Below are 17613 nucleotides of genomic sequence, written 5' to 3' on the forward strand. Positions count from 1 at the left end.
GACGGACGGCAGTGAAAGGTATGCACGTGGTTCATTTCTAGTTAGCATTCCTGTGTCTCGGCCTCCAAAATACATCTCAAAAATGCCTCTCCCATCCCCACTTCTGCCACCACCTTCCTCTTTACCTGCAACTGTCTGCCCTGCATTCATCCTGACCCACCTCTCAGAATCCACTTGGCATCCAAGAGCCGTAGTGATTTTTTTTTAATTAAAAAAATATTTATCTATCTGTGCCAGGTCTTAGTTATGGCACACAGGATCTTCAGTCTTCACCGTGGCATGAATGAACTTCCGTTGGGACATGCAGAATCTAGTTCCCTCACCAGAGACTGAACCCAGGCCCCCTGCACTGGGAGCACCAGGGAAGTCCCCTGTTTCTTTTTCTTTATGCGTTGATTGTCTGAGCCTTTGCCATCTTGCTTCTCTGGTGGCTCAGACGGTTATGAATCTGCCTGCAATGCAAGAGACCCAGGTTCGATCCCTGGATCAGGAAGATCCCCTGGAGAAGGGAATGGCAGCCCACTCCAGTATTCTTGCCTGGGAAATTCCATGGACAGAGGAGCCTAGCGGGCTACAGTCCATGGGGTTGCAAAGAGTAGGACATGACTGAACGACCAACACTCTCACTTTCCTTTTGCTTACTCCCCACCATTACCTCAGCCCTTAGTGTAGCACGCCTATATGCGGAAATGAAAAGATGGTGATAGTGGCTGCATCTTCTTCGCCCGTGGTTGGACCATGAAAGTGAGTCTGTTTTATAGTTGGATAATCTAGAAGGAGTAGAGATCAGGGCTTGAGCGCACACGTCATGACTCTGCCATCTAATCATTGTGACAGGTTGGACCTGCTTGAAGGTTATAGACCTCAGTTTGCCAACTTGGGGGGACTCCAGAAATTCAGTCACTTAAACTATGATGTTGCCACCCAGTGAAGGCGATGAAGAAGCTGGAGGGAACCTGCTCAGCTGGCGTGGGTTCTAGAATCCTAAGGGTTAGTCGCCCAGTTGTGTCCGACTCTGTACCATGCTCCTCTGTCCATGGGATTCTCGAGGCAAGAATACTGGAGTGGGTTGCCATTTCCTTCTCCAGGGGACCTTCCCAACCCAGGGACTGAACCTTAGTCTCCTGCGTTGCAAGAGGATTCTTTACCATTGGAGCCACCAGGGAAGCTCAATCCTAATGTCCCATCCAAATATTTCCTGGAACTGGAGTGGATGATGGATGGCTCTCCTCAGCCTTAGACATTAGTAGGCAGGATTCTGGGCCCTGGGACTGATCAAGATTTCCTGGAAGACGCAGCAGTCTCCCAGCTAGGAATCTCCCAGTTTGCTGGCACCCATTTAATCATTTTGACCCACATAACTGGATGAGAATACTAAGGAGGCAGAAAGAGGGGTCACCCACTGTTTGTTTGTTTTTAATACTTGTTTGTTTGTTTGGCTGTGCTGGGTCTTAGTTGCGGTACACGGGTATTAGCTGTGGTACGTGGGATCTTCGATCTTCACTGTGGCATGTGGGATTTTCAGTTATATCACGCAGACTCTTGGTTGCAACATGTGGGATCTAGTTCCTGACCAGGGATTGAACCCAGGCCCCCTGCATTTGGGAGCAGGAAGTCTTTGCCACTGGGCCACCAGGGAAGTCCCAAGGAGTTTGCCCTCTGTTTTCTCACTCAGCCTTGCCTTCACCTCGGCAGAACATAACACTGAAGATGACCCCATCTGAGATTGGGAAGAGAGTGGGCTAAGAACAGGAGCCAATTCCTCATCCCGTGGTAACAGGAGTTCACGTTATCATTAGGGCAACTTTCACCCCACCCACCTATCTTGCAGGGTTATTGTGAGGATCAAATGAGAGGAGGAGTTGAAACTGTTTTGTAAAGTGCAGAGCATTATTCCGCTGTAAAGGATTACTGATTTACAGTTAGTGCCTCTGCTGTTAATCAGCAGGTCACCCAGGAACTCATGTTTCCCTGTGGAGGAGCAGTAACTCTGTCCTCCAATGGCCCACTGCGATCAGACTTTGAAGACACGAGCCACGACCTCAGTCTGGCATCCAGGCGGGTTGCATGGATCATGTCAATACACTCAATTAGAAGACCTTGTTATTGTCTTTTTAAATGCCTTTGGTAAATACGTGCTCCCTTTCACATAGGCTTTTCCAGTCACACCACCACTGACGTTGACCACATCAGTCTTTGTTGTGGGAACTGTCGTGTACATTCTAGGGTGTTCAGCGGCATCCCCATTTAGCAGCTTTACCTACCAGTTGCCTCTAGCACTCCCTTCCCCTAGTTCCAACCAAAAACATCTCCAGTCATTGCCAAATATCCCCTGGGGGGCAGAATCATCCACAGTTCACATCACTTCTTTAATAGAACGGTTCAGCGAGGTCAGCATTTTGTAGCTCATTTTTTAGGGACATCAAAATGCAGATGAGGGAAGTTAAGTGACTTGCCATGAGCCACATCACTGTTGTCAGTGCCCAGGCAGGTGGGTGCTCTCCACCCCTCCCCAGTCATTGGCATAAATTAGTCATTCGGCAAATATTTGTCAAGCATCTACTATGTGCCAGGCAGTGTTCTATTTGTTCAATAAATATCACTGATACATTGGGCAGGGTGGGAGGAAGAGAGGTGTAAGAGGTAGGTAGCTGTATTAGCGTCCTGGGAAATTCCCTGGTGGTCCAATGGTTAGGATTTGGTGCTTTCGCTGCCCAGGGGTTGGGAAATTGTAAAAAGTGAAAGTGTTAGTCACTCAGTCGCGTCTGACTCTTTGCAACTCTTTGCAACTCGACCCCATGAAGCCCACCAGGCTCCTCTGTCCACAAAATTCTCCAGGCAAGAATGCTAAAGTGGATAGCTATTCCTTTCTCCAGGGATCTTCCCGACCCAGGGATGGAACCCGGGTCTCCTGCATTGCAGGTGGATTCTTAACCGTCTGGCTACCAGGCCACCTTCTGGTCAAGTGATTGGGAATCTAAAGTCCCTCAAGTCTCGTGGCATTGCCAAAAAAAAAAAAGTTTCCTATTGCTATTGTTAACAACTTAGCACAAACTTCGTGGTTTACTTTAAGTCATGGAGCTCAGAAGTCCAAATTCAGCTTCACTGGTCTAAAGTCAAGACATCTTCAGACCTATGTTCTTTCTAGAAGCTCTAGGGGAGAATCTATTCCCTTGCTTTTTCCAGCTTCTAGAGGCCACCTACATTCCTTGGCTTGTGCCCTTTCTTCCTTTTGGGCCAGCAGTGTAGCATCTTCTTTCCTTCTTAACCTCTGCTTCCATCCTTATATCTTCTCCTTCTGATGCTGATCTTCCTGCCTCCTCTTAGTAGGACCCTTGGGATTACATAGACCCTCCCTGAATATCCAAGATAATCTCCCCCATCTCAAGTTCATTAACTTGATCACATCTGCGAAGTTTGTTTGCCACATAAGGTGATATTCACCATCCAGGGGATGAGAACATGGACATCTTTGGGGCCCACAACAGTCTGCCCTCTGGCCCCGAAAGATTCATGTCCACACGCAAAATACATCCATCCATCTGAAGGGTCCCCAGAGTCTCAACCCATTATACTGCCAGCTTAAGTCCAAAATATCTTCTAAGTCTCATCTTCTCAAAACTCTCAAATCTCATCATTTACATCTAAATTGTGTAGGAGTGAGACTATGAGTGTTACTTTTCTTAGAACAAAATTTCTCTCCCTCTGTGAACTTGTAAACTAGGAAATGAATTATCTGCTCCAGAATACAGTGGTGGTTCAGGCACAGTATTACAATTACAGATGTTGTCATTACAATAGACAGAAAATTAGAGGAAAACAAAAAAAAGAGTCACCAAACCCAAGCAGTTTTGAAATCCAACGGGGCAATCTCCATTAGGTTTCAAGGCATGGGAATAATTCTCTGTGGCCCAGGTTTCCACCCTCGGGCCCGTGGCTCCACCCTGAGCGTCATTCTTCCTCTTGCATGAAGGGTAGTGGGCGTCTGCAGCTACACAGTTTTATCCACCTGTTTCGTGCCTGTAGAATTTTGGGAGTCTGACAGCTTTCTTTTATTTTGTCCTTTCTCCCTCTCATTCAGTCCTAGCTGGCAGTGTTTCTGCTGGTATGACATTCTCAAAAACCACGTGAATTTCCTATGTATATCTCTAGGATTCACTCCTAGAGAGTGAACAAGAGACTCCGCCACAGATCTTTCCTGGATAATCCTATCTCTATTCCTGGCTTCCACTGAGCTGTCTATGGGGATTCATGAGTCACATGTCTCCTCTCTTCAAAGAACCTTAAGCTTTATTGAATACTCTAAACTGTGGATCCTTCTGAGGTTTTAACCAAAGGTTGTGCAGCCACACCCTTCATTTTTTCTCCAGAGCATGCTTTTCTAACAATGCTGTGCTCAGTCACTCAGTCATGTCCAACTTTTGCAACCCCATTGACTGTAGCCCACCAGGCTCCTCTGCCCATGGAGATTTTCCAGGCAAAAGTACTGGAGTGGGCTGTCATGCCCTTCTCCAGGGGATCTTTCCAACCCAGGGTTTGAACCCAGGTCTCCCGCAGTGCAGGTGGATTCTTTACCATCTGAGCCACAGTCACTTATACCCAGGACTTTCTAACAGTGAATTTCCTAATTTTAGCATCTTTTCTGATCTGGATAGGCTGAGAGCTTCCAAATCATCAAATCCCAGTCCCTTTTTACTTAACAGTTCTTCTCTCAGCCTGTCCCTTTCCTCTAGCATTTTACTGTAAGCAGCAAGAAGAGACCAGACTGTATCTTTAACTCTTTGCTTGGAACTCTCTTCAGCTAAATATTCAAGTGTATCATTTAAAGTTCCACATACCACATAACTATAGGACACAGTTTGGCTAAGATTCTGCTGCCACGTAACAGGATTTTCTGCCCTTTAGTTCCCAATAACATGTTCCTTATTTCCTGAACCCTCACCAGCAACATCTTTGACGTCCATATTTGTATCATCAGGTTTTTAGGATGATTTCTCTAAGATGATCAAAGTTTTCTATATGGTCTCACTTTATGAGCCCTCACAAATTCACTGGGTCCAGGGATAAGGACTTTAACATCTTTGGGGAGTCATTATTCAGCCTGTGCTGTGCTGTGCATAGTCACTCAGTCTTGTCCAACTTTTTGCCTCCCCATGGACTGTAACCCATCAGGCTCCTCTGTCCATGGGATTCTCCAGGCAAGAGTGCTGGAGGGGGTAGCCTATCCCTTCTCCAGGGGATCTTCCTGACCCAGGAATCAAACTGGGGTCTCCTGCATTGCAGGTGGGTTCTTTACCAGCTGAGCTACCAGGGAAGCCCCATTATTCAGCCTACCACACAGCTGTTAAGTTTATGGTCAACCGTAAACTTGATTGTTTCTCATGGTCTCACATCTATGTTAATTATGACAAAGGCTACAGGGAGAGCACAGCTAGACTGACAAAACACACTGGCTTCCCCCGACAGTCCAGGGTATACTTTTGTCCCAGTGTAAAGGCAAAATCACTGCAGATGGTGACTGCAGCCATGAAATTCAAAGACGCTTACTCCTTGGAAGGAAAGTTATGACCAACCTAGATAGCATATTCAAAAGCAGAGACATTACTTTGCCAACAAAGGTCGTCTAGTCAAGGCTATGGTTTTTCCAGTGGTCATGTATGGATGTGAGAGTTGGACTGTGAAGAAAGCTGAGCACCGAAGAATTGATGCTTTTGAACTGTGGTGTTGGAGAAGACTCTTGAGAGTCCCTTGGACTGCAAGGAGATTCAACCAGTCCATTCTGAAGGAGATCAGCCCTGGGATTTCTTTGGAACGAATGATGCTAAAGCTGAAACTCCAATACTTTGGCCACCTCATGTGAAGAGTTGACTCATTGGAAAAGACTCTGATGCTGGGAGGGATTGGGGTCAGGAGGAGAAGGGGACGACAGAGGATGAGATGGCTGGATGGCATCACTGACTCGATGGACGTGAGTTTGAGTGAAGTCCGGGAGTTGGTGATGGACAGGGAGGCCTGGCGTGCTTCAATTCGTGGGGCTGCAAAGAGTCGGACATGACTGAGTGACTGAACTGAACTGAACTGAAAGGCAGTAGGCAGCCCTTATTCTGTTTCCAAATTATCCTGGCTTCAGGGATCAATTTTCTGATCACCATAAGTATAGATCTTAATGCTTGGTCTCAAGATTGTAAATCCACAGTCTCATGGAGATTAAACATATACAAAAAAAAAATCAAGCAACTGTAGTTGAGAACTAAATGTTACAATGTTTATAGGTGCATCCAAACACCCTTCAATATACAGGGCAGCCCCCACAACCATCTGCCAGACTTTCTACCACCTGGAGTATCAGGATCATCTGGAGACCTTTGGGATTTCTCAGTCAGGGTATGGTCCCTGGACCAGCAGCATCAGCATCACCTTGTTAGAAATGCAAGTTCTCAGGCCCCATCCAGGCCCACTGAATCAGAAACTCAGGGGATGGGACTCCACAATCTGTTTTAACAAGCCCCCACATCAGAATTGTTACACACACAGTTTAGTGGCATCCTCAGCCTGTGAGGATGTGACCCAGCCACAATTAGTACTATAAATGTTGCTCAGTCCAGAAGGGAGTTGCTCGTTGCCCCTTTATTTTCTCATCTTCAAAGTGAGGATGACACATGGGTTGAGACGGTTTTAGTAAATGTTAGTTTGATGGAAATAGTTCTTTGATTCCTGTGATCTATTTTCAAAGGCGTTTTTCCTCAAAGGAACATATTTCATTTTTTCCTTCTCTCCTTGACTTTTGGCAGGAGCTAAGAAAAAGCCTGGAACTTAGTGTCAATCTACAAAGGAAAGAAAAGGATGGTTCCAGTGATGAGTATGACTCTATCGAAGAAGATGTACTCCCTGAGCCGGACCCCGAGGACCAGGTGCTGGTGGGCTGTCCCAGAGATGACTCCCCTCTTTCCCAAAGGGACTCAGTGCAAAAAGATGCTCCCAAGGACCAGGAGACAGAAGAACGCCCTCCCCAGGGCCCAGACACCCTCATAGTGCTGGAATTTAACCCGACTTCCAAAAGTAAGCTCCATCTTATGTGGCATTTCTTTGCCTTTGATGTCTCTAATAGTAGAGCGTAAATTTCCAGCGGTACTTTGATTTTCAGCTTTGCGTAGACTGTCTCACAGGCCAGGGTGTATATAGTTCAGGTCTCTGCGGATTGCCACAGGTGAAGGCTCCCAAAAGCTTACAAATGACCCTGAAATTGCAGACGGTGAAGTCTGGCAGATAGTTGCAGGGGGCTCTCCTGTGCATTGTAGGATGTTTATCAGCATCTGCATACCAACTGGCTGATGAAACTGACTTAAGCGAAAGGGACTATTTATTGACTTGGATAACTGAGGAGTCCAGGACTGTGTTGTTGTTGTTATTCAGTTGCTAAACTGTGTCTGACTCTTTGCCACCCCGTGAACTGTAGCATGCCAGGCACCTCTGTCCTCCACTATCTCCCGAAGTTTGCTCAAATTCATGTCCATTGAGTTGGTGATGTGATCTAACCGTCTCATCCTCTGTTGCTCCCTTCTCCTCCTACCCTCAATCTTTCCCAGCATCAGGGTCTTTTCCAATGAGTCGGTTCTTCGCATCAGGTGGTCAAAGTATTGGTGCTTCAACTTTGGCATCAGTCCTTCCAATGAGTATTGTGGGTTGATTTCCAGGACTATCAGATCAGTTCAGTTCTGTCACTCAGTCGTGTCCGACTCTTTGCGACCCCATGAATCGCAGCACGCCAGGCCTCCCTGTCCATCACCAACTCCCAGAGTTCACTGAAACTCACGTGCATCGAGTCAGTGATGCCATCCAGCCATCTCATCCTCTGTCGTCCCCTTCTCCTCCTGACCCCAATCCTCCCAGCATCAGAGTCTTTTCCAATGAGTCAACTCTTCGCATGAGGTGGCCAAAGTACTGGAGTTTCAGCTTTAGCATCATTCCTTCCAAAGAAATCCCAGGGCTGATCTCCTTCAGAATAGACTGGTTGGATCTCCTTGCAGTCCAAGGGACTCTCAAGAGTCTTCTCCAACACCACAGTTCAAAAGCATCAATTCTTCGGCGCTCAGCCTTCTTCACAGTCCAACTCTCACATCCATACATGACCACAGGAAAAACCGTAGCCTTGACTAGATGAACCTTTGTTGGCAAAGTAATGTCTCTGCTTTTGAATATGCTGTCTAGGTTGGTCATAACTTTCCTTCCAGGACTATAGCAGGACTCATATGTCTTCTCCCCTCCCTCCTCCCCTCCCCTCCTTCCTCTTATCTCTGCTTTCTTTCATCTTGGTACCATTCTTACATGGGTTCTCCACATATAGACATAGAATTGAGACACTGGCTTTGCAACTCGATCAGAAAGCGGATTTTTCTTCCTAAAAGTTCTAGAAAATCCCCAGGCTTGGCTCTTGAACCCATACGGGGTGGCAGCTCTGAACTAGTCACTGTGGCTCTGATTGGCCAGGGCCAGCCAACAGGACTGGGGGTATGATTATCACCACCCAAACCACATGGATAGAGATAGGAGTTTCCAAAGAAAATATCAAAGAGCGTCTGAAGGAGAAGGAAAACAGATGGGCACTCATGGCAGTGGTCCACTAGAGAAGGCCTTTCAGGAAAGACCCTAGAAGGGACATTCCTGGCAGCCCAGCAATTAAGGCTTCACCTTCCAGTGCCGGGGTTGTGAGTTTGATCCTTGGTCGGGGAGCTAAGATGCGACATGCCTTGCAGCAAAAAACAAACAAACATAAAACAGAAGCAATATTGTAACAAATTCAACAAAGACTTTAAAAAATGGTCCACATGAAAAAAAAAATCTTAAAAAAAATATAAACCCTAGAAGGTAAAGTCACCAAAACAATTGGTGGGTTTGGGCAGGGAGGGGCCCATCTATAATAGTCCTCCTCTCTGATCCCCAGCTGGCATGGCCTCTGCTTCCTCCTCCCTCTCCGTTCTGAGCTCATTTTCCCCAAAACTGGGTGAACCAAAGAAAAGAAATGAGGGAGTGTTTGAAGTCAGGCAGTGAGCACACTGGTCTGCTCAGGACGCTATAACAATGTACACAGAGCAGAGGTGGCTTCAACAGTCACAGTTATGTATTTTTTCATGGTTATGGAGGCTTGGAGTCCAAGATTAGGGTGTTGGCAAACTTGGTGTCTTCTATGGCTTCTGTCCTTGGATTGCAGATGGCCAGTTTCTCCCTGTGTCTTTACCTGGACTTCCCTCTGAGTGTTCCTGGGTCTTTTTTTTTTTTCCTATAACCTTATCTTATTTATTTATTTTTATTTGGCTGCACTGGGTCTTCATTGGAGCATGCAATATCTTCAGTTGCACCATGCAAACTCTTAGTTGCTACATGTAGACTCTAGTTCCCTGACCAGGGATCGAACCTGAGCCCCCTGCATTGGAAGCACAGAATCCTAACCACTGGATCACCAGGGAAGTCCCCTGTTCTTGGGTCCTGTCTCCTCTTCTTATAAGGACACCAGTCATGTTGGATTAGTGCCTACTCTAAAGGCCTCATTTTATTAATACCTTAACTAGCTCTCTACAGATGCTGTCTCCAAACACAGTCACATTCTGTGTTGCTGGGGGTTAGGACTTGACCATATGAGTCTTGGTGGGGGGACATAATAACAGGCAGATCTGGAAAATCTACACCCCACGGTTGAGGTCTGCAGACAGGAGAACATTTGTCCCTTGGACACGCTCTCTCCTCCTTGCTGGGCTGTTCCCTCCACAGAGATCACTACCTTTCCTTTCCTCTCCACTCTGACCCATGAAACCCAGCTCCTTGCTTTTCCCAGAGGCTGCTTCCTCCAGGAAGCTTTCTTAACACTCCCAGCCCAGCTAGCTAGGTTGCTGCCTCCTCCGCTCCTGTAGCATCATCTGCCCTGGTCTCACTGTCCCCTGTTGCCTTTCTTCCCCTCTGGCCTGTGAGCTCCACCACCAGGGCACAGTCCAGCTCTTCCCTCAATTGCATCTCCAGCATGCAGCCCTCACCTGGCACGTTCAAGTCATTCAGGGATCTTTGTCAAATAAAGCAAGGACTTATGCCCCCTCCACCCACCCCTGCCCCTACCCCACCTGCTGGGTGGCTCAGACAGTAAAGAATCTGCCTGCAATGCAAGAGACCTGGATTCAATCTCTGTGTCAGGAAGTCCCCCTTGGAGGAGGAAATGGCAACCCACTCCACTTCTTGCCTGGAGAAATCCATGGACAGAGGAGCCTGGTGGGCTACAGTCCATGGGGTCGCAAAGAGTCAGACACGACTGAGCACCTGACACTTTCACTTTCATGCCGCCCCGCTAAAGCATCTGGTGATCAGGATAGTGTTGATGCGTTTCTGAGTGAAACCCACTGGGGCTGCATCCTTGCTGTGGCTTGTGTTTCCTCCAAGGGGACAGAAGGAGGGAAAGGCTGTGAAGAGATTGACTGGCCCCTGCCCTGGAAGTGGGGGTTGTGGCAGGGATGGGTGTGGGCATGACATTCACTTCCAGGTGTGGAAGACCAGGTCACTGAAGGAGAGCCGTTGGACCCCAGGCAGTTTAAGAGTCATTGCTGTTTAGTCCCTAAGTCATGCCTGACTCTGCTACCCCATGGACTGTAGCCACCCCCAGGCTCCTCTGTCCATGGGATTTCCCAGCAAGAATACTGGAGTGGGTAGCCATTCCCTTCTCCAGGGAATTTTCCCGACCCAGGAATCAAACCTGGGTCTCCTGCATTGCAGGTCAATTCTTTTACTGCTGAGCCACTGGGAAGCCCTTAAGAGAGATACTTTCCCATAAGCGGAAAGAGAGAACTTCACTTTTTTGCCATTTTAAATTTTTTAACAGATTGCTTGGCAGGCCTCACATTGACCGTGGTGATGTCTGCCAGGAGTGGAGGGCAGTGCACATGCCCCCTACCGCCACCCTCAGCCACTGCTTTCATCTGCAGCTTCTTAGCTTCAGCAGAGGACAGGCTCCCACAGAGGGGAGCAGGCAGGAGGCCTGTTACAAGGTCCCCCCAGACTCTAGCATAGGATTGGAGCTCTGAGCCACTCCTGAGCATTTACTCAAGAGCAGTCAGCAGTAACCTGAAAAGATGTGCCTGGTTCGGGGCTGTTCCTTTATTCATCTGCTGGGCATGTATCATGGCCCAGGTACTATGCCAGGACAGGACGAGCCCAGTCGTTCTCCTACATCACGTAATCCTGGCAGAGAAAACAGACAATAAGCATGCGTGCATGCTTAGTTGCATAGTCGTGTCTGACTCTTAGCAACCCCATGGACTATAGCCCACCAGGCTCCTCTATCCATGGGGATTCTCCAGGCAAGAGTAGTGGAGTGGGTTGCCATTGCCCTCCTCCAGGGGATCTTCCCAACCTAGGGATCAAACCTACGTCTCTTACATCTCCTGCATTAGCAGGCGGGTTCTTTATCGCTAGTACCTTCTGGGAACCCTGACAATAAGCACATAACCAGATAAATAATAACAATTGCCAACACTGAGTTGTCACTGATATGAGCCAACCACTGTTCCAAGGGCTTTACATATAGTCCCTCGTTCAATCCTCCCCACAAACCCACGGGAAGTCTTGTCATCGCACTCGTTTTGCCTATGGGGAGAATGAAGCACAGAGATGTCAGATGACTCATCCAAGGTCACACAGCCAGGACGGAGCAGAGCAGAAGTGGATCTGCAGCAGTTTGAGCCCGGAGCCTGTGCTGTTAACCTTTCAGTTCAGTTCAGTTGCTTAGTCGTGTCTGACTCTTTGAGACCCCATGGACTGCAGCACACCAGGCTTCCCTGTCCCTCAACTCCTCAACTCCAACTCCTGGAGCTTGCTCAAACTCATGTCCATCAGGTTGGTGATGCCATCCAACCGTCTCATCCTCTGTCATCCCCTTCTCCTCCTGCCTGAGGCTAAATAAATAAACCAGATGAGATTACAAAGTGATGACTCAGCTTTGAGAATCCAGTGAGTAACCCCAGGCCCCTCTGTTTCCCCTTCTAAGTTCTGAAACAAATGAGAGATAGCCATGGGATAGATGAGCAAATGATCACCTTTCCAATTGATAGGATCGGTGGCTAGGCAGTACTGCCCCTCCGCTGTAGACAATCCCCTGGCCCCAGAAGCTAATGGCATCTGGAAGGGGACCATGTGACCTGAGGGCAACCCCTCCCCCCTCCCCTGCCCAGAGGGAGCCCTGATGGCTTCTTGCCCCCACTCTCTCCCATCCTATTCGTCTTCCTTGTGAGCAAGGGGCAGTGAGTGAGTGGCACAGAGAAAGGCAGAAGTTATTTTTCCAGCAACTGGAAAGGGGAGAGTTGGGTCAGGGTCAGGTTAGGAATTCAGGGAGGAGGAAAGAATGGTACTCCGATGGTCTTGAAAGTTGTGAATGTTATAAAACAGGACACTGGCGGGGGAATTAGGGTCAGAGAAGGATGCTGGTAGCTGGAATGGTGAGAACAGCCTTCTCAGAGGAGGTGATGTTTAAATCAGGAATGAGGAGAAGGGGGCAGCCTCGGGAACAGCAATCCAGGTCCAGGGAACAGCAAGCATAAAGGGTTTGAACAGGGAAAGAGCTTGGTGTACCCGAGGACAGAGAAAGGGCCAGTGTGGCTGGAGCTGAGTGAGCCTGGGAAAGGAGGGAGGGGCAGGCGGGAACACGGTACAAAACGAGTGTCCCAGCCTACTTTCCATGAAGACATGAGGATTCTAGGGTTGCACCAAGAGTCTGGGTCCTTTGGTGCCCCAGGAAATAGCCTTGTATAGCCTTCTGATGGCCAAGGTAGACCTCCGCAGCTGCTGGAGGGCCATCTTATGGAGAAGAGGGAGCCGGTAGAAAGGCAGTAAAGTGGTTAAGCAAGCATGCAGTTGCTCAGTTAAGTTGATTTAAGTTGCTCAGTTGTGTTTGACTCTTTGCGACCTCGTGGACTGTAGCCCTCCAGGCTCCTCTGTCCATGGGATTTCCAAGGCAAGAATACTGGAGTGGGTAGCCATTTCCTTCCCCATGGGATCTTCCCAACCTAGGGATCAAACCAGGGTCTCCTGCATTGCAGGCAGATTCTCTACCATCTGAGACACCAGGGAAGCCGAAAGTGGTTAAGGGGAGGGCTCAAACCCTGATTCCATCACTTCCTAGCTCTGTGACCTTGACAAAGTGACTTGCACCTCAGAGCCTTAGTCTGTAATAGTAGATATCAGTTTTCTATGACTGCTGTAGCCAATGAACAAAACAATGCAAATTTATTATCTTATAGTTCTGTGGGTCATAAGTGTGATGGGCCAAAATCGCAGTGTCAACAGGAGGCTCCAGGGGAGAACCTGTTTCCTTGCCTTTTCCGGCTTCTAGAGGCTGCTGCGCACCTTGGCTCCTGGCTCCTTCCTCCACCTCCAAAGCCAGCAGCATTGGTGCTCTGTGGCTTTCTTCTTTGACCCTCCTCATCAGCAGCCCCTTTTCCACTTGTGTGTGTTTTATTGTGGTAGAATATACATAACATTCCTTTATTATTATAACATTCTGTATATAATATTGTAACACCCTACACATAACATTTCTATTCTTTTACCTTCTTCACCATTTTACAAAATTTATTTATTTGCTTTTGGCTGCACTGAATCTTCGTTGCTGCATTCGGAGGCAACTCTCTAGTTGCAGTGGCTTCTCTTTTTTGTGGCCCACGGGCTTAGTTGCCCCGCGGCATGTGGAATCTTCCCGGACCAGGTACTGAACCCATGTCCCCTGCCTTGGCAAGTGGATTCTTAACCACTGGACCACCAGGGAGGTCCCTTCTTCACTGTTTTTTAGAGCACAAATTGGGGTCATGAAGTAGACTCGCACTATATGTAACCATCACCACTGTCTTTCACCAGAAGTTTCTCATCATCCCAAGCTGAAACTTCGTCCCTCTGCCACTCTTAAGTGAAGTGAGTGAAAGTTGCTCAGTCGTGTCTGACTCTTTGTGACCGCGTGGACTATACAGTCCGTGGAATTCTCCAGGCCAGAATGCTGGAGTGGGTAGCCTTTTCCTTCTCCAGGGGATCTTCCCAATCCAGGGATCGAACCCAAGTCTCCTACACTGCAGGTGGATTCTTTACCATCTGAGCCACAAGGGAAGCCCACTTTTAAGGACCCATGTAATTACATTGGGTCCAGCAGGATAATGCAAGATAACCTCCCTAGTTTAAGGTCAGCTGATCAGCACAGTTAATTCCCCTTTGCTTTGTCGCCTAACACTTTCAGGAATTAGGGTGTGGCCAATTTTGAGGTCCATTATTCTGCCTACCCTCCACTCACTAGGATGGCTGGCCAGGGAAATACATGAGAAAGCGTGTGCCAAGGGCCTGGCCCAGTGCTGGGTCGTCTGGAGGAGAACTGAATATATGCTAGCTGTCATTCTTACCATCAGCAGCATATTTTCAGCACTTGGGCAGTCAGTCTCCATTTGAGCATTGGCCCTTTTCCTTTCTTCCTCTTGTCTCATTGGACATGGTGGGTTCTGGCTCACACACACACACACAGGTCTGCCCTTGGGCCCAGGGTGTCAGGACAGCCAGGGACCAGCCACTTCAGAAAGTGTAGAGAAACATATGCCCTTCACAAAGTCAAGGGGGGAATGGCAGAGAAGTTAGTGCAAATCAGACAGACCTCACCCATGTCCCCATTATCTACCCTGAGCTGCCAAGAATCCCACAGGCCCTTGATTCTGGGGCTTCACTCCTTTGGGCCATCACAGACCCCAGGATTTCCTCGGAATTTCAGCAGGAACTTCCCGAGGCTTTCTGCCTTTCCAGGCTGGGGTTCCCAAGTCCAGGAACTACACTCTTCTGCCTGATTTTTCTCTTTAGTCCATTTAGCCACCTGCCTCACCTCCCACCAGCCTGCTTTCCTGCTTTCCCAAGCGTGTCCTCTCATGTGCTTCTTTGTTTAACATTTATTTATTTGGCTGTGCTGGATCTCAGCTGCAGCTCTCAGGATCTTTGCTCTAATTTACGGCATGTGAACTCTTAAGTTGTGGCACGTGGAGTCTATAGTTTCCTGACTGCGGATTGAACCTGGGTCCCCTGCATTGAAAGCGTGGAGTCTTAGCCACCAGGCCACCAGGAAAGTCCCTGTCTTCTCATGTTCTTAAGCCTTTGCTGGTTCTAAAGCCCTGGAACCACTGTCCCCAAACTTGCATACGTGTGTACATGCTCAGTCACTCAGTCACGTTTGCAACGCCAGGGACTCTAGCCCACCAGGCTCTGCTGTCCATGGAGTTCTCCAGGCAAAAATACTGGAGTGGGTTGCCATTTCCTTCTCCAGGGGATCTTCCCCATCCAGGGATTGAACCTGCGTCTCTTGCAGGCGGATTCTTTACCACGGCATCACCTGGTAAGCCCCCTCCCCAAACCTGAGTCATGTTCAAACCTTCATAGTTCTTTTGCCAAATTCACAGCCCACTCGTACTTTTTTTTTTTTTTAGCTATTATTTAAACCAGCAAACTTATTTTGTTGTCTGCATTATTCACACCTCTAATTCCAAGCTAGCATGGTGCCAGAGCAGGGGTTCCATTAATATTTGTTGAATGAATAAGTGAACAGACGAATAAACAGATGCCCGAGCAGAATGTGCCATCTCTGCTTGCCCCGTGTGTGACATATAAACAATTGTGTTTTTACAGGTAATAAAAAGGAAAGGAATTTGTCTGCTAAGCGGAAGGACAACGCTGAGGTCTTCATTCCCAGCAAACCTGAGCCACACCCGAGTCCCCAGCCCCCAACCATGTTCCCGGATCAAGACAGGGCGTGCTCAAGTAAGAGTTCTGGGGCTCGTGATCAGGCTTGGCACTGAGCTTGCATCACTCTCATTGGGGTGCCACGAAGGAGGAGTCCTTGCTTCATTACCCTCCTTCCCCAGGCCTGAGCTGATCTTTAGCAAATGTATTATTAGTCAAGGTCTCCAGAGAAGGACTTCCCTGGTGGGCCAGTGGTTAAGACTTTGCCTTCCAAGGCAGGGAGTGCAGGTTCTATTCCTGGTCTGGGAACTAAGATCCCACATGCCTCGAAGTCCCCCAAAAATCAAAACATGCAACAGAAGCAATATTGTAGCAAATTCAATACAGACTTTAAAAACGGTCCACATTAAAAAAGAAAAAGAAACTTTGAAAAAGAAAAAAGTCTCCAGAGAAACTGAACCAATAGGATGTATATGTATATAGGGAGAAATTTATGTTTTTACTTTTTTAGAATTAGTTAATTTATTGTATTATTTTTGGTTGTGTGGGGCTTTGTTGCTGTGTGCGGGCTTTCTCTAGTTGTGGCAAGCCAGGACCACTGGCTTTGACTGAAGAGCTGGACTCTGCGTGGCTCAGTTGAGTGGACACATTAAATTAATGGCCATAGTTACTTTCTGGGTCTATAGCTAAGATGTGGTTACGATTGAAAATGTGTTTTATTTTTCTTTTTACTTTTAAATGAATTTTCTTACTTTATATGGGTAACAATGCGCGCAGATGATATTGCATTCTAAAGGTACAAAGGAGTTTATGGTGAAAGATTCATCTGATACCCTTTTAATAAAATCAGGGTGTCTAATGATTGAGCACTTACCTTGAGCCAGCCACCACGTAAGCAATTCTTATATTTACTATATGTTTACTTATAATGTACTTATATACATTATACAGTATGCTAAGTCGCTTCAGTCGTGTCCAACTCTTTGCGACTCCATGGACTGTAGCCTACCATGCTCCTCTGTCCACGGAATTCTCCAGGCAAGAATACTGGAGTGGGTTGCCATGCCCTCCTCCAGGGGGTCTTCCCCACCCAGGGATCAAACCCTTGTCTCTGGCATCTCCAGCATTGGCAGGCGGGTTCTTTACCACTAGCCCCACCCAGGCCTGGACAAGTGCACTCCAAGCTTGAAGCCCTTTTCCAAGCAGCTCAGGCAGATCTTAGGAGGTAGAGGAAGGGGCCACAGTCCTTCCACTTTGCTGAGTGTTTGCTCCCTGCTATGTGAATATTGTCTTGGTTTAGATTCCCCAGAACCAGACTCTGAGATAAAGATTCCAGAACAAGTCATTGAATTGGAAGGTGGTTCCTGGAAGAGGGCTGGAAAGGAAAGGAGCCAAAACTGGCTTCATCACCAGCAAGGTCACTGGCTGGGCAAGTGGAGCACCACTTGGCTGGGGAGCTCCAGCGGTGGGGGGGGCGGGGGGGCAGTGCTGAGCAGAAGCCTGCTCCCCATCCCGGGGTGGATGAGGGACCCTCCTTTCAGTCCTGGGTGTGAGCTGTGTTGACCCTTGAGAGCTCTGGCTCTGGGGATCACGGTTGGAGGTCTGGCCGAGGGACTGTGAGCAGGGGGCACCCAGGCATTCGGTGATTAACCCTTATCAAACCCCACCCAACTGGGAGAAAACACTATACTAATACAAGATATTTGATCTTTTTTTTTTTAATTTTCTTACTTTTATTTTTGGCTGTACTGGGTCTTCATTGCTGTGCAGGCTAGTTGTGGGGCACAGGCTTCTCACTGCGGTGGTTTTTCTCCTTGCTAAGCGAGGACTCGAGGGCTGCAGTAGTTGTGGCTCTCAGGCTTAGTTGCTCTGCAGCATGTGGAA

General features: G+C 48.0%; 1 protein-coding gene and 1 non-coding gene across 6 annotated transcripts in view; one reads left to right on the forward strand and one right to left on the reverse strand.

Annotated features, from left to right (window-relative positions):
* Positions 1-17613, forward strand: part of KATNIP (katanin interacting protein) — a 239203-nt gene that overhangs the window by 105226 nt on the left and 116364 nt on the right. For 4 of the 5 annotated variants that reach the window (XM_024985088.2, XM_059881579.1, XM_024985091.2 and 1 more), the window contains 2 exons: positions 6792-7059; positions 15676-15807. In XM_024985088.2, the coding sequence (XP_024840856.1) occupies positions 6792-7059; positions 15676-15807 (400 nt within the window). The remainder of the gene's footprint in view (positions 1-6791; positions 7060-15675; positions 15808-17613) is intronic. The other variant, XM_059881580.1, reaches the window with a different exon arrangement.
* TRNAG-UCC (transfer RNA glycine (anticodon UCC)) lies at positions 9392-9464 on the reverse strand. Its single transcript has one exon. It is a non-coding gene; the product is annotated as a tRNA-Gly (tRNA).

Source organism: Bos taurus, chromosome 25 (genome assembly GCF_002263795.3).
Source record: "Bos taurus isolate L1 Dominette 01449 registration number 42190680 breed Hereford chromosome 25, ARS-UCD2.0, whole genome shotgun sequence".
Taxonomy (NCBI): domain Eukaryota; kingdom Metazoa; phylum Chordata; class Mammalia; order Artiodactyla; family Bovidae; genus Bos; species Bos taurus.